Source organism: Pyxicephalus adspersus, chromosome 6, assembly GCF_032062135.1.
Source record: "Pyxicephalus adspersus chromosome 6, UCB_Pads_2.0, whole genome shotgun sequence".
NCBI classification, from domain to species: domain Eukaryota; kingdom Metazoa; phylum Chordata; class Amphibia; order Anura; family Pyxicephalidae; genus Pyxicephalus; species Pyxicephalus adspersus.
The window spans coordinates 34,442,864-34,464,117 of record NC_092863.1 but is presented as its reverse complement, the minus strand read 5'-3'; the positions used below and the strand labels follow the sequence as shown (position 1 = coordinate 34,464,117).

The window sequence follows — 21,254 nt, the reverse complement described above, 5'->3', positions numbered from 1 at the left end:
AATCAGAGGTTCCCTCAATGAATGCCTGTTTTTTTAACCACGAGTTGATTTCCAATCAGGCATTTCCAGGACAGCCCCGAAAAAAGGGGCCATCTGCCCTCTCTTCCGTGGGTACTTCCTGAAGCGCGCAATCTAGCTTAGTACGCTTGACGTTCCACATTCAATGTGATTGATGTGCCAATTGACCAATAGAATTTAAAACAAGGCGGGACTTGACGCCTAACATGTTCAACCATTGAGCGAGGTTTGAATGACGTAATGCGTAGTGGTGTGAGGCTGAGCTGCACCGCGCTGCACGTCCATGCTCGGCATAGCCGGGACCAGCTCATAAAGGGTCAACAGCGGCCGAGACCCGGACAGCGTGACGTCACAGGTGAGACGGGGGCGTTGACGTCACAGAGTGGGGTCACAGGTGAGACGTGGGGGAGGGGGTATGACCCAAACATAAATCACTTACATGTACATACCCACCTACAGGTCCGTGTCGTTAGGCTGCGGGGAGATTAGATTGGCACGGATAGGCAAATGTATCGAGCACAGAATGGGAACATAGCGGAGCGCTTACACATCATCCCCCGTCCTCTGTGATGGCAGAATCGGGGAATAGTGATCGGGCTGCACACATGTGTTGTATGGACCCTCATGTGATATGATCACTGCCTTGTATTCCATGCTAAATATTACTATAAACAGATCACCTGCACAGAGAACAGGCGCTATACTTAATATGTCCTGACATTTATACACTCACCCCAATGCTGAAATGAAAACATTTCCTCCCATACATTCTAACAATGAAATAGTTCCCATGTAATAGTTGCTGTGGCTGGGAAGTGGAGTTGTAGGTCAGGCCGCCAGTACAGGGCCCCTTGTTGTGTAATGACCGGGTCACCTTACAGTGGAACTAAAGATTGAAAATAGAATGCACTCAGGTTGGGCCCCCATTGGACACACAATAAAATAACTTTCCCTGCCTGAGCACAGTCGTGTTCGCTCTCTCCTGGGCAGCGCCATCTTCACCCGCTACTCTGGGCGTCAGAATTCCAGTCGTCTGTATTGTCCAGAGAAAGTCCCATGTATGTGAGCAGGAGATCATTCTGCCCGGGGGTGCTGGGATACCCAGAATGTTCCCACACCCTACAATACATACCGTGTGTCCTATCATGATGTACAGACCGGTACAGAATGTTTTATTACAGAAGGGGCAATAAAAATCCGGCCTGCTCACAGGTACCATTAGCAGAATTATAGTTCTGCTTCAAAGAGATTCCAATACTTTGTCCACTAAATGACAAGTTCTCGTGACTGGCTATTTCCTTGCTGTTCCATTCATTTGTAGGAGTGCCTAGAAATTCCTGACCGGTCTAGTTATGTGGAATTATGTGAGCTGCTTCTCTGTTCATGATACAGTGCCCATCACAAGCTCCTGACACTCTGTCCTGAATAAACATAAGCAGTAAACATTTCCCTTTTTTGCTTTGTTTTATTCTAAGCAGAAGTTCCACCCGTTGAGAACCTGTTTATGGCACTTGTTACCCTATATAAATACTGGGATTTATTTCATTAATTGCTTCAATTTAAAGCGGAATTCTGGCCTAGTGTAAAGTGGTAAATGTGCCCCTCACCCCACTATATGTGGAATTTAAAGCTCACCATGTTAATGGGAGAATTAAGTGGGAGAATGGCTTCATTTACCACCCTTCAGTCCTCCTCCCCACCAAGTCAAGTTGTGATGACCAACTTCCCATACCATAAAGTCTTTCTTCTTGCCGGTCACGGACCCTTCTAGTAGCACAGTGTGTGAAGTAATACAGCCTGTAATAAACGGAGCCTCTGAACAGTGTTTGTAAACCTTATTCAGAAGGGTGGTGAGAATAGTCTTTACCAGCGATGGGCATTTAGCCAGTCATTTGGTGGCCTAAACCACTATACATGTAGTCCCCGAGTTAAGGACATCAGACATACGGGCATACAAACAGGCCTTCCCCGCTCCCTTGTGTGCAGGACGGAGGCTTGATTGGGGGAGGGGTGGTTTGCATGACTTGCAGAAGGAGTTCTTTAATGACAAAGGCAAACTCTGCAGTTGTTTCTTTTTTTGCATATCAAAGCACAGCTTGCTTTAGAAGTTACTGAATGTCTAGGCTCCATAAAGTTTTTGTTTGTGATTAACTCACAGTGAGGATTTTATACAGCAACTGATACCACGCTGCCTAATAATATGTTGAGACATACATCTGTCCTAATTGCATTGATTAAAATAATGTACCTGTTCCGGCTTGCATACAAATTCAACTTAAGAACAAATCCACAGTCTATCTTGTATGTAAACCGGGGACTAGCTGTGCATTTGAATGTTACCCAATACCACCCCCATTCATTCTCTGTGGACTACAGTTTTTCTGGGGAAGGGCTTATTGTACCACAAGCTTACCATTTGTATGAATTCACCCTTCTTCAGAAATACAACACAACATTATCATTACTTTGTATTAACTCCTTCATTCATATACCAATCAAAGTGGGGACCTTTGACCCTTATGATGTCAGTTAAAAAAAATTGTTATTTTATAGTTTTATATTTTATCTTTATATTTAATCTTTGCAATCCTTAAATAGAAATGGTACAAATTATAAAATTAAATGAATCTGCAGCAGCAGTATTTGGTTTAACTTTAATTATTTTTTTTTTGCATTCTAAATTGTACATAGATCGCACAGAAAATAATATTTTGTATCATTATAGTATTGAACACCGAATGCGAGGTTAAAATCTGTTTTCTAGTTTTGGATGGAGTGGGGAAGGATGAGATTTTTTGGCTTTCTTGGGACAGACCAGACAGATAATGGCTTATGCAGCAACACAAGGAAAATTCAAATGTTTTTATTTGGCAGAGCCCTGAGAAGATTTAAACCTTACCCATTCTGTCCAATATTAAAAAAAACAAAACATTTTTTCTATATGTAAAATATGGGCAGATGAGAAATCTCATCATGTTTTTATTGCTTGATTTCCATCATTATCTCCAAGGATGGAGTAGATACTTTCATCGGTGAAGCTGGGTGATCCAGCAAACCTGGAATGTATTTCTTCAAAGTCATTTGCTAGCAAATGTTTTAAATCCTGGACCAGATCCATTCCATGTTTGCTGGATCACCCAGCTTCACTGATGAAAGCGTATCCTCTCCAGCCTTGGAGAGCTTTAATAAATCAGGGCCTTTGTATCGGCAATGTGTGGCCTGTAATATTCCAGGTACATGCTGCTCCTACTTATGTGCTGTGATCACCAGCCGTCCGATCACATAACATAGGCAGCTTCCTAACCTGGAAATTGTATAACCCGCTCCAAATGCAGCGCTATAGTGACACAAATCTCATCACCTGCATTTTATTTTGTGTTCCTTGGCCAGGATAGGCAATCAAATCTCTGAAATGGGAAATCCTAATAGGAGTGGACAAAATTCACTTAACAGAAGTTCCCTTCCCTATGTTATCTAAGACCAACCCAATGCCATAAATGTAAAGATAGATTCTGGGTGACAACAATTGGGGAACCCAAGCATGCAGCATTCAGGAAGTGATAAATGCCAGGACTTTTGTTGTCACCAGGTCAGATATTATTATTCCAGAGGTGTTACCCTTCCCTCTCTATAAGGAATGTGTTGTCGGGGTCTTCCCTCGCCCCGTGCCGGTTGCTGTGTGTGCGGTGTTATCTGGCTGTGTATTGAGGGGTGCGGGGGCTCGGTTAACCCCCATGTAATGAGCACCGAGCTCCGTGTGCCCCGCTCTTTGCTTTTCCAGTCACCCGCAAAATGTACAGCGGCAGTCAGGAGCCCTTCGCTTGTGTTTTTTTCCCACCCATCCCTAGTTTTTGTCCGGCTTTCATTCATTCAGCGGCGCCGGGGTTTGTTAAATCGAGGCCGGATTGGCCCTTGCCTTGGAAACGGCTAGGCCTCATTGTGATGGGTGGGGCGAAGCTCTCAACCTAGCACTGGGCTTAGCTTTTCTACGTGATTGACTATTCATGGAGCCAGTGAGGCGTGGAAGCGGCGGCACGAGTAGGAGGGGCGGAGCCTGGCCTGGGTTAGGTTGTGCAGCGTGTATCTGTATGGGGAGGAGAGAGCTCAGTGTTCAGCAGCATGTGTGTAACCGGGGGACTTCATGTGTTCACTTGTGTACTTTGTAAACATTCAACGTGGGGAGCAAGTAAGTGCACGAGGTGCCGATTATTCCTATTTCTCTGCGATGTACAGGGGCACTCCTGGGAATATATATATATAATATACATATATACTGATCCTAGGTACACAGAATGGCAGGGAAAGGGCACACATGTCCTGCTGTATATAACATGATCTGTGTATAGATCAGCAGGACATGTGCTGTCATGTGTTCTCATCAGGGTCACCTGGATCACATAAAGTGTAAATATCATTATCCCCCCTCATGGTTTGTTTTAATGACTTGTGTTTGCTTGTTTTTATAATTCTCCAGAAGGATGACATTCCTTGTGCAGCTTTCTGATCTTCTGCCATTCAACCTTTTTTTAGGGAAATGACAAATTTCAGGATAGAACGGGGGAAGGGCTAGAACTCCTTTCAGGTTTTTATACCCGCAAAACTAAAATGTAGATCAGGGGATCACAGGCAGAGGTAAGATATTTTTTTGTTTTTTGGAATGCTGGGCCAGTGCCGGATATATTTATTTATTATGTCCAGGTAAAATAAATGTACCTGTGTGTGTTAGGATAAAGTTAGTATTGTACCTACCTTACCCCTATTATCCTCATCTCTGTGTGTGACATCACCGCCAGTCCTGGTTTAGTTTTGTGGAGGGAAAAGAAAGCAAAATATTGTGTGAGCGTCTTCTTGTATCTCCTCCGTGTTCCATATGACTCTACCCAGACGGGTGAGGACTTCCTTGCCTTGGTACCACAGGTGGAAGACGGGTAAAGGAAATGTAATTCTGATTTCCAGGGACTTTCTTTACAGCTTCATATAAAAAGTGAATTGCATCCCTATATGGAAAGTTCTGTGTTAGAGTTCTAATTTATGTAGGATAGGGTTAGGTTCTCTGTTGTAGGTTATCCCTCACTTCCTGTCTGGTAAAACATTGTCCTCAGATCAGCAAGCGAGGGAAGATTTCCCTTTACTTCCTTTCTGGAGAGAATGTGATGGGAAGTATCTCCAGTGGGGTTACAGAATGTAACAATATATTTTCCAGTAAGGTATGAAAGGGGTATAAAGGTTTCTTCCTTTCTCATTGACCTCCACTACCTGACTTCCTGTCCAGCTGTTAGAGAAATAAAGTGCTAACACATCCCCAATGTGTTTATGAGCAGCAATGAAAACACTTCTACTAAGCCTCCCTATGACTACCTATAAAATACTAAAAAATGTCTTAAGTTATGACTTTTCTGAAGTCTGTATCTTGTCGGTCAGCACCTGACCACACAGAGTCTTGCCCAATGCCTTCTGGATTGACAGCACTGCCACTCTTGCTAAAGCCCTCCCATCAAGAACTGCAGTGTCTGGAAGTAGAGCGTGAGAGACAAAGGCTTGTGTTTTGTTTCCATTTTTTAGTCTTTGCACATCAAACAGTAACTGGATTCGGTACTTATTTACATCGTCATACAGAAGCCTTTGGTTGTACTTTTGGACTTCTTTGGAGCTGTGTTCGGAGACTACAGAGTAGCTCCACAGAAATCTTTGAGGCTGTAAAATTAGTTATACATGTACATCATACATCCATTACATTTTTATCAGATTTAATTCCAAGTGTCACTTTCAATCAATATATCTCTGGAATATTGATCAAGTATGCCTTTTCTTCAGTCAGTCATAGCCTGCAGGTTCTTAGTAATTGGTGATCTGTAGAGGGGAAGGTGGAATAGTCAGGGTAAGGGAAGAGAAAGTGAGGTCTGATAGCAAAGTTTTTTTTTTTTTTTCAATTGCTTTGAGTCACTTTAAAGTAGATCTGTAACTGTGGTATGGACAATGTATTATTTACACATTGTTAAAGAGACTCGCGTTGCCCTTGCAGGTGTCTGAAAAGGTCTCTTCCAACCCCTTTATACTAACCATACTAAGGATCCCTTTTTGTTTCTTCTACCTATTCAGCCATCACAATACCAGGCACTTGTGGTTATGGAGGTGCATGTGTTTTCCTCCTGTGACACTGCTTGGGTTAAGCACACACTTTCTAGGTTTTAGCACTGTCACATGACCTGGGGATTAGTGCCACTGCTCCCCCAAGGTCACCAACACCACTCATTGAAAGACAGGCTGCATAGAGGGATTGCTGGTAAGGTGAGTATATGATAATGTCAGATTAAACCTAAACTAGAATTTACCAATGTAGCTGCAGCCACTGTGGAGTTGTAAATTCTCAAATTTTGCAGCCGCATTTCAGGTTTACTTTCACTTCCTTTAAGTTGTTAAACCTTCCCTTGCCAGCAGAGAGTTTACTTGCTGTTTTGTCAGTCCCAAACTCTTTTGAAGATCAGTATTATCTAAAGGATTGAAAAAATGCCAGGGGTCAGTAGATGGTTTTTAAATGCTGGAAGGTCAGCTGGGTTCAAATAATCTTTTATGTTCTATGTAGAGCTTCACACCAATTCCTAGCAATTAATAGGTGGATAGTGGTGAAAGACCATGTTACACAGGCTGGGATGGTCAGTCAACAGTGAGAACTACTTTGAGTTGTGTCTGTATGGTGTTTGTTGTTCCTGGCCTTGTTTACAAGCATTTTTTGTGTGTTGGACCCTCCACTTTGCTCCTGCCTTGTAATATATACATGAGTTTACTTCCTGTACTAGTGGACTACACCCATACTGATAAAAGTAGCGATTCAGAGCCCAGACTGCAACTCAGCTGTACTGTGCATGGGCATGAGGATGTAAACTTGGAAACTAAACTACAGGGATTAGTTTAGAGGAAGTACATTTTAGTTACCAACACTTTCTTTGGACTGTTGGAAACGTCCATTGCAGATCATTTATAAATAACTTTCTCCATCTGTACTTTCCACTTAAAAATACTTTTACAATAACATAAAAACACAACAAAAAGTACTGCACAGAAAAGACAAGAAAGTATGAAAGATGTGATAAAATTAGGAAAGGTAAATTGTTGGGTTTATTTTTAAGTAAGTACCTAGGCAGGTAAACCCTTATGCAGGTATTGGACCTATTGGTGCTTAGTAAATACCACAAGGCCGCTGGCCAATTTTTTTATTGTCCTCATGTCACATGGCCCGGAAGAAAGGGGAAATCAATATAAAACATTTTCAATGTAGATAAGTTTGTCTTGGCCATCTTTATTGGCCGGGACGACGTTACTCCCAAGTACATTCATTACTAGCAGTGCGGGAAAATAACTCCCGGCAGTAAAGTAATATTTTAGTTACTGACACTTTTTGGGGTCTTTAATCTCTTGTAATTCTTCCAGTATTTTTTATTGGATTTTAATGATGTACTTTTAGGATGCATTGTTTGTGTTAATATTGCTATAGTTTTTTTGTAGAAAATTATGCAAAACAAGTTTGATACGTGAAGTAACTTTGTCAGAGGTGTTACTATTATACTTACATTACCTATCTTTCTTTTGTTTTTGTAGACTGCCATCCTGGCTTTTTCATTGTTTCATCGTCCCGTGACAGTGAGTGACTAAAGTCCATTTCTATTTGTCCCAGGGGAAGGCTATTGGCCTTCCCCGCTTGTCTTTATCAAAGAGACCAAATATGGCGGACCCAATAATGGACCTGTTTGATGACCCAAATCTGTTTGGATTGGATTCTCTAACTAGTGACTCATTTACAAGAGATGGACCAGATACTATGGATGAAGCTCTTGGCTTAGGAAATGTTTTGGAGCCTCTGGAACAGCTTACAACAGATAGAGGACCTGAACAAGCTATTCCAGATATACAGCAAATACAGCCTCAGGTGCTGCAAGAAAATCCTATTCCAATACTTCAGCCAGAACCGGTGCTTCCTTCCCAACCATCTGTCAGTCAGGAACCTCTGAACCAAGGAAACCCTTTCATGGGTACCCCTTTAACTGTAACAACAGCGGCAACTACAACAGCAGCGCCTGCAGCACCTAAAATTATGATACTAAAAGCACCGCCAGGGATGACTGTGAGTGGTGTCCCTGTGACACAAATTCAGACTCTGACTCCCGGACAGACGGCTAATGGAGGCAAAGTGACCATAGCTAAGGTGCTTACAGGAACCCAGCTGAGACCTGGGGTCTCCATTGTATCTGGAAATACAGTGCTGGCTAAAGTCCCAAGTCCAGCAGGACAACCTGGTGGGGTCAGACCTGTTCGACAATTATTGCTACAACCGATGCGCGCATCAACAACCTCGGCCAGTACCGATGCCAATACAGGCGTCAAACCGGCAGTCACTTTGACGTCCACTCCTCAACAGGTATGTTGTATATCCCTACTGCATACACTTCCCGTGTGTTTCCTATTGTAGATCTTGTGTGTTTCTTCTGGTGGCCTTGGTTATGTAGGTGGATGTAGGAAGCAGTAACTCAACAACAAAAATATATAATGTATAGTCCTCAGTGCATGTGACGGCTGCATTAGTTTTTATTTTTCAGGCTGAGATTGTTTATTTTTAAATACAGAAAATACCTATTGAACTGGAAATGCAGAGTCTCTGAGCTAAAATAAACAAATCAAGGAATTCTGTTTTTTTTTTCCTTGTAAATTAAATAAATAAAACTGTAAATAAATTATCCCCATGAGAAATAGACATGAACATGTGTGTATATCTTATAGGCATACGAGGTGGAAATAAAGCACATTTTAGGTTAAAAACATTTTTAACAAGTAGAAACATAAGCTGTTGATCTTTTGTTAACTTAAAAGAAAGCACAAAAATCTTCAAAAGAAAATGTAAAAACCACAGCAATAAACTTTTAAAATGAATAACGAAGAAACTTCTATGAAAGAATGCACAAGTGACACTAGCCAAGTAGGCAAGTCCTCCATGTAGTGTTCTCCCTAGCCCCTTTTAGCTGGGCACACCATCCGGCACCTTTCAGTAACAACCAGGCTGTTTCTGGGTGTTTACTGATAATTTTTGATACAATGCAGGGGCTGCCACCCACCTAAAATTTCTCCCCACCCTGCCTAAAATAGTTTCTGGGTTGAACACTGTACATGGACATGAATGGATGAAGACACTAGCTGGGAAATGTAAACGGAGGTCCAAGAGCGAGGTTTAGGTAAGTATAGCAGTCAGTGGGGGTAAAAGATGAAGTGGGGGAGGTAAAGGTGGCACTTTAAGGACAGGGCAATTCTCAATGCCCCAGCTATGATGAACCTGCATTTTAAGCTTTTAAAAATCAAAGTAGTTCTAATGAGTAGTTGCATTGAGGGAATAATAAGAATTTCTATAAAGACAACTTTTTGTCTGTTCATCTCCATGAAATCATAAAGATAGATCTCTATCTTCTTTATGATTACATGTTATATAATTGGGGTGGCAAAAACCATTACATATCAGGAAGGGTTGCTTCTTTTACCCCTATATCATTCATCATCTCCATACGATAAGTGAGCAGTGACCACTGAAGTGTGAGAACGTTGTAATAAAACACACATTTGCATTTGGAGCTATGAAGTGGGAATGGTTAAGTTCTCTGTCGGCCTATCGCTATATCTGATGTATCTTTTTGGATTTACTTTACATGTTGTTCCAATGACAGTGATCAAAAGTATGATTGGGGGAAAATCTTCCCAACAAGGGATTTATAACCACAATAATAGGAAATACAGAGGTTCCAATACTTCACTACTCTGACCAAATCTGTTTTGGCTGTTCTGGTTTATTAAAAAAAAAATGTATATTTTGTTAAAATGTGTAACTGCAGCTACTTTGTTTCCTATGCATGTGATTATATTTAAATCTGTTGTACATTTTCTTTAGGGGGATTCAAAACGCATCACACTTGTGCTTCAACAGCCTACCCAGGCAGCCACGACAGGAGCCCCACAAGGCCAGCGCCATGTGGTACTGGGTGGTTTGCCAGGGAAGATTGTTCTTCAGGGGAACCAACTAGCTGCTTTGACTCAGGCCAAGACTCAACAAGGACAACCTGCCAAGGTGGTGACTATACAGCTGCAGGTACAGCAGCAGCCGGGGGCAACGGCACAAACCCCACAGAAGTTTCAGATTGTACAGCAGGGACCAGGCGGGCTGACACTGGCACCTAGCACACAACAAACACATGTAATCGGTCAGCAAGGAACTCAGAGGCTTTCTGTACCTTTGAAAGTGGTCCTACAGCCACAGGTGAGTTCAGAAACAAGAAGAGGTGTAAATAAAAGCATTTGATATGTTTTATAGGGAATCTGCTTGCCCGCTATTGATTTGCTAATTCGCTCTGACATATTTCACATTGTTTGGAAATGGACAAAGATGAGAGTGTTTCTCTATCAAAAGACAAGCAGTTCTAAGGGCTCTTTTTATAAATGATCTCCTCTTAAGTTCCTTCATAAAATTCATTTCTTTCCTATTCGTTTCCTATTGTGACAGCTGTGCACTTTTGACTATTGGCCACTAGGTGGCAGAACGAGTCATTGTGTTTATAGGAGACCTGTAGAAATGTATGACCATGGAATTCACCACCAGGGAATTTCAAAGAATTCAGCTGGGGAATAAGTTTATAAATAGAACCCTAAAACTTTATAGTATCAAGAAAACTATTTTTTATCAATTGTGGCACTGGTATCTCTTGTTGTAAAGACCATGGCAAGACCGACATTTAGTGCATACCACAATACAAATGAAAGTTTGGGTAACACTGTTGGTAACGAAGAGTCTTTTGAAGTGAAATCTTTAGATTTTGATACAGTTGGTAAGTGGCGGACTTGGAAGAGCCGGCCTCTCTCAGCTCATTAAGCTCTCAGTGACCGTTTTTTAGGTTGTCATTTCCCCTCATCTTTGGTTTAAATGTTCCAAAAGTGTTCTGATGACAACTAAGAGGAGAATTTCCCTCCGCCCGTAGAGATGTCTTACTGTTGTGTCTTCAGGACAGGAAGTGAAGGGAAATCTCATACAGGACTTAGATAGAAAAAAAAAAAACAGATGGGGATTTACCAGCTCTTATTAAAAAATAGTTTATTGTAGTAGCAAGATACTTTGTTTTTGTGGTAATTACGCACATATAGTCTAATACATCTGCTTGAGATTTGGTGAACAATTGGACATGGGGTTGGTTACAATACATACCACAACTGTATTATCTGTGGATCAACATGTAAAACTGTGCAATGGGAAAGTGTTTTCTGTTATAGTGCTGATTTATGTTTTATCACTGGAACTTCAAATGTTTTTGAACCAATTCGCCATATGAGCTTTCCACTTTCTGAAATAGAGCTCTGTGTTTATTGCAAAGAGTTAGGGCTGTGGAGTCTGTAGATTTTTCCATTTGCCTCAGATTCCTTAGTCCTGTAAAGATCTGTCATTAGTAATATGCATAAAAATCATAATTTAATAAACTCTGGTACCTGTATGTGTGATTTTTTTTTTTTTTTTTTTTTTTTTTGCCAGGCGGGCTCCTCACAAGGTGCCACACAAAGTCTGTCAGTTGTAAAGGTACTCAACGCCAATGAGGTTGCCAGTCTCACAGCGAACCAAACGCTGGTGAAAGTTGGAGGTATGTTTCTTAAAGAATATGCAGTTTTACCTCAATAAAATTAAATTGCTTTTGTTGATATTAGTAGTCTACAGCTAGGATTATTCCACAGTGTCAGCTACCTGCCTAAAAGAAAGCTACATGTCCCATGATTCCTTACTTTGTGTATCACAGTGGAGGTATGTTCACCTGTAGTGGCTACAAATAGTCATTCAGAACAGAGCATGAATTTTAGCTACAGACATTAGGGATAAAATATGCAAGGCTTGAACAAATATATTTAGAACAAACAACTGTCTAATGTTTTAATAGCATCACATACACCAGCAGAGTTCAAAGTGATCAGACAGAATTTCTTGTTTGGTCAGAGTTGTTAGCGGAGCATCTGCACTAGCTTGCTTCCTAGATCTAAACATGAACTCTCATTGCAGCTGTTTGTTTAGATTTAGACAAGGATGTTTGAGGGTGGTGAGGTAGTTCCTGTATGTCCTACTGGTCTTTAAAGTCTATTGCTAAAGACAGGTGATGTGGTGTTCTGCACTTCCCTTTAAAGCAGAACTAAGCCCGCACAACTCTACACGACCTATCTGCGCTCCATCCAGGGGTGCGCTGATCCTCTTTTTCTGCAAAAATTACCTGCCTGATCATGGAAACTTAAAAGTGGAACTTCTGTTCCACTTTAGAGAAAAGGTACATTGATAGAAATATGGAGACTGTTATTCTTGACTTACTTTTGTGTCAGACTTTAATGCCAAAATCTGCATGGTGAAGTTGAAATTGAAATCCCTGGAAGTATTGATTACCTAGGGACCTGAGAAGCTCCTGAGGATATGTTCAGCTGCTGCCTTCACTTTTGTGCTGGTTCTTGAAGAACCCGAGTTTTACTATTTTACAGCAGGCAGTGCTGAACTTCTCACTGCACCCCCCTCTATTCTCCATGGGCATCCATCCATCAAGTGGTTCAAAACTGTGAGGAAGTGGTGGCGACACTGCAACCTCAACTGAACATAGAGTATAAAAGGTTGGCTTTTGCTCTTAGCTAGAGGAGTGAATGTTTTGTTCTATGTTGTTTATCTAAAACTGATTAGCATACTATGCATACCCTTCTAATTTGCTTTATATCAGGGGAATCTCGAAAGCTAGATAATCAGAAGAAACAAGAAAAGGCAAATCGGATTGTGGCTGAGGCTATTGCCAGAGCTAGAGCAAGAGGGGAGCAGAACATTCCCCGTGTTCTGAATGAGGATGAGCTGCCAAGTGTCAATGCTGACGATGATGATGTAAATAGGAAGAAAAAGAAGAAAAAGAAAGGTGATCCTGGTGATGGCTTAAGCAGTGATAAGTCTAAAAAATCCAAAGGGAGCAGCAGCTCAAGATCAAAGAGCAAATCAAAGCCTAGGTAAGCAGCAGTATGTGTTTTATGAAATAGGATATTGTATTTTTAAAGCTTGGAATAATAAAAGTATATTGTAATAATATCAGATTACTTTAAGCCCATTCAATAGCTAGCAACATAACTGATACATTTTTCCCAGGGCCCCACATGCTGCAAAAAGCATGACGTCGTTCCTTACTTGTAATTGCAGTAGCTTCATGCTCTTTAAATTTATCAGCGGCTAACCTTCATATAGCTTGACTGCTTTTTTTTTTTTAAATGTAATGTTTTATAAACAATAGTGTTGCAATCAATAAATAGATCAAATAAAACATGAATATTTTCCTGGTTTTAGTACAATCACTCCAATTGTTGGGAAGAAGAGGAAACGCAACCCATCATCTGATAATTCTGATGCAGAGGTGGTTCCATCCCAGGCTTCTCCAGCAGAAGATGAAGATAGCGTTCAGGTACTTCAGTTCTTTTCTCAGTCATCCTAAAGGGGTTTTGTCTATAAGCCAGTTGGGAGGGTTTTCAGATTAGTGTCTCTACCGAACTGGAGGGTTTCCATATAAGCATCTCTGACAACCTGAGATCTGTGTGTTTACTCCTTTCATTGTCTATTAGATCAGTGAGTTTCTCCTCTTTGGCAGCCCTATTACTTTGTTCTCTCTCATGAACATATTTAAGGTTAGCAGGCAATATCAAAAACTAGTAAATTAAAAGAGAGGATTACATGATTGTCACCATTTAAAAAAAGTTTAATTTTAAGTAGTCAACCTTTTTCTCATTGCTAAGAAAGTTTTTACCTTTACCTATTCATGACTGTCACCTTGCCTTTATGTACCATTATAACTTACTACATAACACAAATTAATGAATTTCTCTTTAGAAGAGACGATCTAATCGACAAGTGAAACGTAAAAAGTACACTGAGGACCTAGACATTAAAATCACTGATGATGAAGATGATGAGGAAGTTGATGTTACCGGGCCAGTTAAGAGTAACCCAGTGTTTTTGCCTGAGCCTCTCCCAATTCCTGATGGTGATATGGCTCCCTCCATGCAATTCTTTGTGGTAAGAAAACCTTCCTTTCTAATGTTTGTGGAAACCAGCCTTAGTCTATATTATGCTGTAAATAGTATGTCCTTACAACAAACTGGCATTGTAGACATAATTTTTCAACCTCCAGTTCCTCTAGGTCAGTCATTCTCAACCAGGGTTCTTCTAAAACTTGGGGTACATCCAGGGGTCCCTTTTGGGGCACTCCTGGAAGATCAGCATTCTTTCCTCATATCCCAAGCATAGACTTTTTCCTAGTGACCTCCAAATAATATGCATTAGCAGGGGTTCTCCAAAGTTCCCCTAATATTTGTGTTTATTAGAAGTTCCCTACAACTTGAAAATAATTCAAGGATTCCTCCGGGGTAAAATGGTTGAGCGAGGCTGTTGTGGGTTTGTTTTATCAATCATTGGGAAGTTCATGGGAAATTTTGAAGTATTAGAAGCTGCTCCACCTTGTGGTCGCTGCCCTTGCCTAGTGCAATATTTCTCAAATTGCATGGTGCACTGTATAGGCCGATTTGGTATGTTTCTAGCTCCACCTCAGGTGTAATATACTCAGAGGTACATAGTTCCCATATAAGACCAACTTCTATTTTTATGTAGACTCATTCATTTGTTTAGAATTGTAATAACAGCCTTCTGTTTGTATTCTGTGGCCCTTGTTTGAGGGAATTTAAGCAAGCCTATGTCTGTAAACATATTGGTACTAAGAGGTGTCTTTAGTGTATAGTTTCATCTTTTGTATGCTAGGCAAAACGGCAGCATCCAGTGGGTATATAAGTGGATCCCTGGGGATAAAATTTGATAAAAGTTAGGATGGATAACATTGAATACATTTTTTGTTAAAAATAAAACCCTAATTAAAGTGTTTGTTCCTAAAGGAAAACCCAAGTGAAGAAGATGCTGCTATTGTGGACAAAATACTTTCTATGCGTACGGCTAAGAAGGAGGTAACGAAGAAATATCCCTAACTGATGCTTACAGTATACTGTCGCTTATGATCACTTATAGTATTAACGTTTCTTTGTTGATTTATTTGTTAGCTGTCTACAGGAGGTTATATTGATACAGAAGAGTACTTTGTCAAATATAAAAATTAGTAAGTATGTTTCTCTATAATGGTATGTTGGCATGAAAACACATATATGAGTTGCTAATCTATATCTTCTGTGGTTTCAGCTCCTATCTGCATTGTGAATGGGCCACCATCCAGCAGCTTGAGAGAGACAAGCGTATCCACCAAAAGCTCAAGAGGTTTAAAACCAAGATGGCTCAGATGCGTCATTTCCTCCCAGAGGATGAGGAGCCCTTCAATCCAGACTATGTTGAAGTTGATCGTATCCTGGATGAATCGCATAGCATTGATAAAGACAATGGGGAGGTCAGTCTGTTTATTTTATTTTTTTTATGTGGTGCCTTCTTTACCAGTTATACTATACATGTTATCATCTATTCTTACTTAATACAGAGCTGCAAATATTGTCATCTGTGTTAACATTAAGGGTAAATCTTGCTAAAAGTTCAACCTGATAAGATGTATATTGCTGTCATTGTTCACACTGTTCACAGAGATTTATTTTCTGCCTTTGCCCTAGTTACCTTTATCACCAGAATACAAGGTGATGGGAAATACAAATTTTAAAAGATACACGTGAAAGTAGGAGAATATTTTTTTCTTTTCTTTTTTTTTTTTTTTTACTCCTTTTCTTGTTAGAGAAAAATCTAATAGGACACAGCAAGCAAAAAAAAAGCCCTAAAAAAACTGACAGTATACTTGGGGTGTTTTTAAGTTGTGAGCTAAACTTATCCTTTTTAACTTTTGCAGCCTGTGGTGTATTATCTTGTAAAATGGTGCTCACTGCCCTATGAAGACAGCACTTGGGAGCTTAAGGAAGATGTAGATGATGGAAAGGTTGAAGAGTTCAAAAGAATAGAGTCCCGACAGCCAAATCTCAGGCGTGTGGTATGTGAAAGTCCGTAAATTTATTTTAAATCGCCTTCAAACACACAAACATCAGCGGTCTAATTTCTATTGTATTTCTACCTCTCAAGGCACGGCCTGCAGCTACATCTTGGAAGAAGTTAGACCTGACCAGGGAATACAGAAATGGTAACCAGTTAAGAGAATACCAGTTGGAAGGAGTCAATTGGCTGCTGTTCAATTGGTACAACAGGTAAGAAGAACATATGTTAGGCTGAAATATACGCTGATGACTATGCCATAGTAGGCTTTATTTTGTGTTATTGTTAAAGGACTGAGCACTGTTACCTATAGTGGGATTTACAAAGATAAAAATAAAACCCAATTTTTTTTATTTTTTATTTTATTTTTTTACTGAAAATGACAGAAATGATTGGATCTGATATAGAGGACTATAGTGTTGTAAAGTACCCACTTGGAATGATTTTTCTAAAAACTGATGAATTTATTATACATTTTATTCCTACAGGCAGAACTGTATTCTGGCTGATGAAATGGGCTTGGGCAAGACAATCCAGTCTATAACATTTCTACAGGAAGTACATAACGTTGGGGTGCAAGGTCCTTTCTTAGTGATTGCTCCTCTTTCCACTATCACTAACTGGGAAAGGGAATTTGCCAGCTGGACTGAAATGAACACCATTGTGTACCACGGCAGCTTGGCCAGCCGACAGATGATCCAACAGTATGAGATGTATTGCAAGGACTCAAAGGTCAGTTGTGTTCAGTGTATAGCCCAAGTATGTCTTCCCAGACTTTTGCTTCTCTGAACTTTGTTTGCTCCTTTTACTTTTTTACATCTAGTACTAAATGTTCAAGGACGCGTTCAAATTTTTTCAATAGCATTTACCTCTCTTACTGTTCTCAGGGTCATTTAATTCCTGGAGCCTACAAGTTCGATGCTTTAATCACAACTTTTGAAATGGTGCTTTCTGATTGCCCTGAGCTACGTGAAATTGAATGGCGTTGTGTCATTATTGATGAAGCTCACCGTCTAAAGAACAGAAACTGTAAACTATTGGACAGCTTAAAGCACATGGATCTAGTGAGTTTACGCCATCATTTTAAATGATCTCTTTTTTTCTCTATATTTCTAAAATTTAGTGTTAATCAGAACTTTTAAATAACTTTTTAATAATATTCTAGGAGCACAAGGTTCTCTTGACTGGGACACCATTACAAAACACTGTGGAGGAGCTGTTCAGCCTGCTACATTTTTTGGAGCCTAGCCAGTTTGCCTCTGAAGCAGAATTTCTTAAGGACTTTGGAGACCTGAAAACTGAGGAGCAGGTATTTCCTTATTCCTCCACGCCTTTATATACTGTTCCAGTCTCTTTGTTGTCTAAAAAAATGGCAATGTATTGTTACCCCTCTCCAATGGACTTTATTTTGTATTACCAGGTGCAAAAGCTGCAAGCCATCTTAAAACCTATGATGCTAAGGAGGCTGAAGGAAGATGTGGAGAAGAATCTTGCACCTAAACAAGAGACTATTATTGAAGTGGAATTAACTAATATTCAGAAAAAATACTATAGGGCCATTCTGGAAAAGAACTTTTCCTTCCTTACTAAGGGGGCTAGTCAGTCTAATACTCCCAACTTGCTTAATACCATGATGGAGCTTCGCAAGTGCTGCAACCATCCATATCTCATCACTGGTATGATCATTAATATTCAAACTAAAAAAAATATATATAACCACTTTCATTTGTATGTGTTTAAATATTCAAGATTCTTTTTTTATTTATTTAACAAGGAGCGGAAGAAAAGATAATATATGACTTCAGAGAAGCAACCCCAGTGATTCCTCCTGACTTTCACTTGCAAGCAATGGTTCGCTCCTCTGGCAAACTAGTTTTAATTGACAAACTTCTACCCAAGCTGAAAGCTGGAGGACATAAGGTTCTCATCTTTTCACAAATGGTGCGGTGCTTGGATATATTGGAGGATTATCTCATTCAGAGAAGGTAAAGAATTAAACACTATACATCCTAGGTTAAATTCTGGGTTTCTTTCTGCCTGTATTCTGAAAAATTGTCAATATTTTCCTACAAAATAATTTTGATGTTGGACAGTTTTACTTACTTTTCATTACCTTGTTCAGTGCACTTTTTATCTTTGAAAAACACAAGTCCTGAGCATTTCTGATTCTTCCCATTCCAGTGATTTATGCTGACATAGGTAGTTTAATGGCCACACCTCATGTTAAATGCTGCCTCAAAAGTCTTGCCCTCTCCCTATGCAAAAACTAGGTGTGTTAGATTAGAGTGTGCTGGCTATCTTTGTCTGACTTTTGGTGACTCTGATTCCATGATTCCATAGTTATATAGTAGGCTGGGTTGAAAAAAGACATAAGTCCATCACACTTTAACCACTGGGGAAATAAACATATCCCAGATATAAAACCTTATAAGACACAGTTGTCCAGAGGAAGGCAAAAAAAAACCCTGGTACAATTTGCTTTAACAGGGGAAAAAATTCCTTCCTGATTCCATGAGGCAATCAGATGTTCCCTGGATCAACAGTCTCTGTTATCTTTACTTTAAATCCTTAATACCCAGTTATATTCTGTGCTTCTTTGTTATATTCTTTATAGTTTTCAAACAATGAAAATAATCCTCCATTTTTATGTTTTTGGAATGCCCTTTTCTTTATTATTATTATTATTATTATTATTATTATTGTTCCTTATGGCTTTTTTTAACATCAGCTGTGAGCCACATAGGTTTTAATTTAGCCTCTTCTGGAAAATTTGCTCTCTTAAAATGAAATGTTTTTATCTTTACTATTTTTGCTTCCTGTTTACAACTTATATTAAATGAAATCATATTATGGTCACTGCTGCCCAGATTCTCTTTTATATGCACATTTGTTATAAGCTCTGCATTGTTAGAAAGAACTAAGTCCAGTATATCATTCTGTGTATATTTATGTATGTTTATCTAAATATATATTTCTGTGACTTTATTTGCCATTTCAATTACACATATAATCTGAGATGGGTGGAGAAATTTAGAAAATTAACCCATAAAACTAAAGCTTGCATTTCTACGTGTTTGTTTTAAAACCTAGGTACCTTTATGAACGAATTGATGGTAGAGTCCGCGGCAATATGCGCCAAGCAGCAATTGATCGATTCAGCCGCCCAGACTCTGATCGTTTTGTTTTCTTGCTGTGTACCCGGGCTGGTGGTTTGGGGATTAACCTTACTGCTGCAGACACATGTATCATCTTTGACTCTGACTGGAATCCTCAGAATGACCTTCAGGTAAAAACTGATATTCCTTTTCTTATTCTTAAACCACAATCCTTTTCCCTTTTTTTTTTTTTTGATAACTGCCATAAGGTACATGATATTGGCATAGAAACAGTAGCCGGTATATAAAAGAAGACTGTTGTGTATTCCTTGCATTCAAACTGCCTAACCATATAACCTAAAATCAGTACATTTTTAAAAAAACTTTGTCTTGAGGCTCCTTGTGCTAATTTTAGTCACATGTTTGGACGGGGGCAGTGTACACAGTACAACCTAACAGGTCCAAGCAAAACCACTGCTCCTACTACTCAAAAAGAGGGCTTCAATATACCTTTGTACTGTCAGCATGAAATGAGGCATAGACAAACTTTGTCATGAGTATCTAATAATAGACTGCATCTTGATTTGCTTGTTTTGTAACAAGAGGGAAAAAAAATGTTCTGTGTATTGACTGAACTTGCAGCTGTGATATCTAGGATACCGCTCAGACTTTTCTTTTATTTAGTTAGATTTATTGGTTAATATATCTGTTTTCTTGTGTTCAGGCACAAGCACGTTGTCACAGGATTGGCCAGAGCAAAGCTGTGAAGATTTACAGACTAATCACCAGAAATTCTTATGAAAGAGAAATGTTTGACAAGGCCAGCCTAAAGTTAGGACTTGATAAAGCTGTACTACAGTCTATGAGCGGACGTGAAAACCACCTAAGTGGGGTATGTATGCAGTATGGAATTTGATGGGAGATAGAGACATAGGACTGTAATTTTGTAAAGTAAAAAAAAGGTGAATGATGAACTCCCTAATGGACTTCTGTTCATCTATAGCCTATTCAGCAGTTTACAAAAAAAGAGATTGAGGACTTGCTACGGAAAGGTGCTTACGCAGCTATCATGGATGAAGATGACGAAGGCTCCAAATTTTGTGAGGAAGATATTGATCAAATTCTATTGAGAAGAACTACCACAATAACAATAGAGTCTGAAGGCAAGGGTTCCACCTTTTCTAAGGTATAAATTAGTATATGTGTTGCATTCATTGTTTTTATGCTGTTAATTTTTTTAAATAAGGAACAATATCTATATAAAGTGTTTAGTGGATGGTATTGTACAAATAATTTTAGATCTTGGATTATTTCCTCTGACTTTTACACCCATCTGTATAGAGCATCTGCCTAAAGGGAACCTTGAAGTGAATGTTAAAGAACTTCTTTTAATTTTCTTTGTTGTAACATTTTTATTCTTTCTCTCAGGCAAGTTTTGTAGCATCTGAAAACAGAACCGACATTTCATTGGATGATCCAAACTTTTGGCAAAAGTGGGCAAAAAAAGCTGATTTAGATCTCGATCTCCTGAACAGTAAGGTAAGTGAAAATGACCTATGGAGATTAATTTGGAGAAATTAACAGTAGCATTTAATATGGGATCACAGAGGGAACAGCAATAAATTCTTTCTGTACTGAGTTTCCTGTCTCTATTTGCCAGTTAAGCTCTATATAGATGTCAGATTTCTATTGCTGGAAATAATTTTTTGTGATGGTTTCCAGTAACCGGAACAAATTAGTGCTGTACACATAAAGCTATTATGTTCTGTGGAGAGGGGAGGACAAGCACATGGCACCCTACTGTACTCTCCTTTATAGGAAAAAACAGTAGTCCTCCCTGCTCAGTCATTTATTGATCTGACAAGACGGATTAATATTCATTGCCAAGGGACCACTGTTCACAATCGTTGAGTTCAGAGGGAAGTATAGTGCCATTATTAGCTAGGCCCTCCATGAAACATACATTTTATAAAATCATGCATAAGGTAGAATCTGTTTTTTAGAACACTGGTTTACATGTACACGCTTTATTAGTTTTGTTGCTTTTAAAAATACGTTTTTAAAACAGTAATACGTAAAACAGTATTACATGTGAGTGTCTA

At 39.5% G+C, this 21,254-nt stretch overlaps 1 protein-coding gene across 3 annotated transcripts in view; it reads left to right on the top strand.

Moving 5' to 3' along the window:
- Window positions 1-262: 262 nt before the first annotated feature.
- CHD8 (chromodomain helicase DNA binding protein 8) overlaps window positions 263-21,254 on the top strand; it is a 31,325-nt gene continuing 10,333 nt past the window's right edge. For 2 of the 3 annotated variants that reach the window (XM_072415179.1, XM_072415177.1), the window contains exons 1-21: window positions 263-373; window positions 7,615-8,431; window positions 9,944-10,309; window positions 11,570-11,675; window positions 12,780-13,053; window positions 13,385-13,499; window positions 13,922-14,107; window positions 14,977-15,045; window positions 15,139-15,194; window positions 15,275-15,476; window positions 15,921-16,058; window positions 16,148-16,269; window positions 16,546-16,789; window positions 16,945-17,121; window positions 17,223-17,366; window positions 17,478-17,733; window positions 17,832-18,042; window positions 19,148-19,343; window positions 19,877-20,044; window positions 20,156-20,338; window positions 20,581-20,691. In XM_072415179.1, the coding sequence (XP_072271280.1) occupies window positions 7,739-8,431; window positions 9,944-10,309; window positions 11,570-11,675; window positions 12,780-13,053; window positions 13,385-13,499; window positions 13,922-14,107; window positions 14,977-15,045; window positions 15,139-15,194; window positions 15,275-15,476; window positions 15,921-16,058; window positions 16,148-16,269; window positions 16,546-16,789; window positions 16,945-17,121; window positions 17,223-17,366; window positions 17,478-17,733; window positions 17,832-18,042; window positions 19,148-19,343; window positions 19,877-20,044; window positions 20,156-20,338; window positions 20,581-20,691 (4,017 nt within the window). In that variant the 5' untranslated portion in view covers window positions 263-373; window positions 7,615-7,738. Of the gene's footprint in view, window positions 413-7,614; window positions 8,432-9,943; window positions 10,310-11,569; window positions 11,676-12,779; window positions 13,054-13,384; window positions 13,500-13,921; window positions 14,108-14,976; window positions 15,046-15,138; window positions 15,195-15,274; window positions 15,477-15,920; window positions 16,059-16,147; window positions 16,270-16,545; window positions 16,790-16,944; window positions 17,122-17,222; window positions 17,367-17,477; window positions 17,734-17,831; window positions 18,043-19,147; window positions 19,344-19,876; window positions 20,045-20,155; window positions 20,339-20,580; window positions 20,692-21,254 lie in introns of all 3 variants that reach the window. The other variant, XM_072415178.1, reaches the window with a different exon arrangement.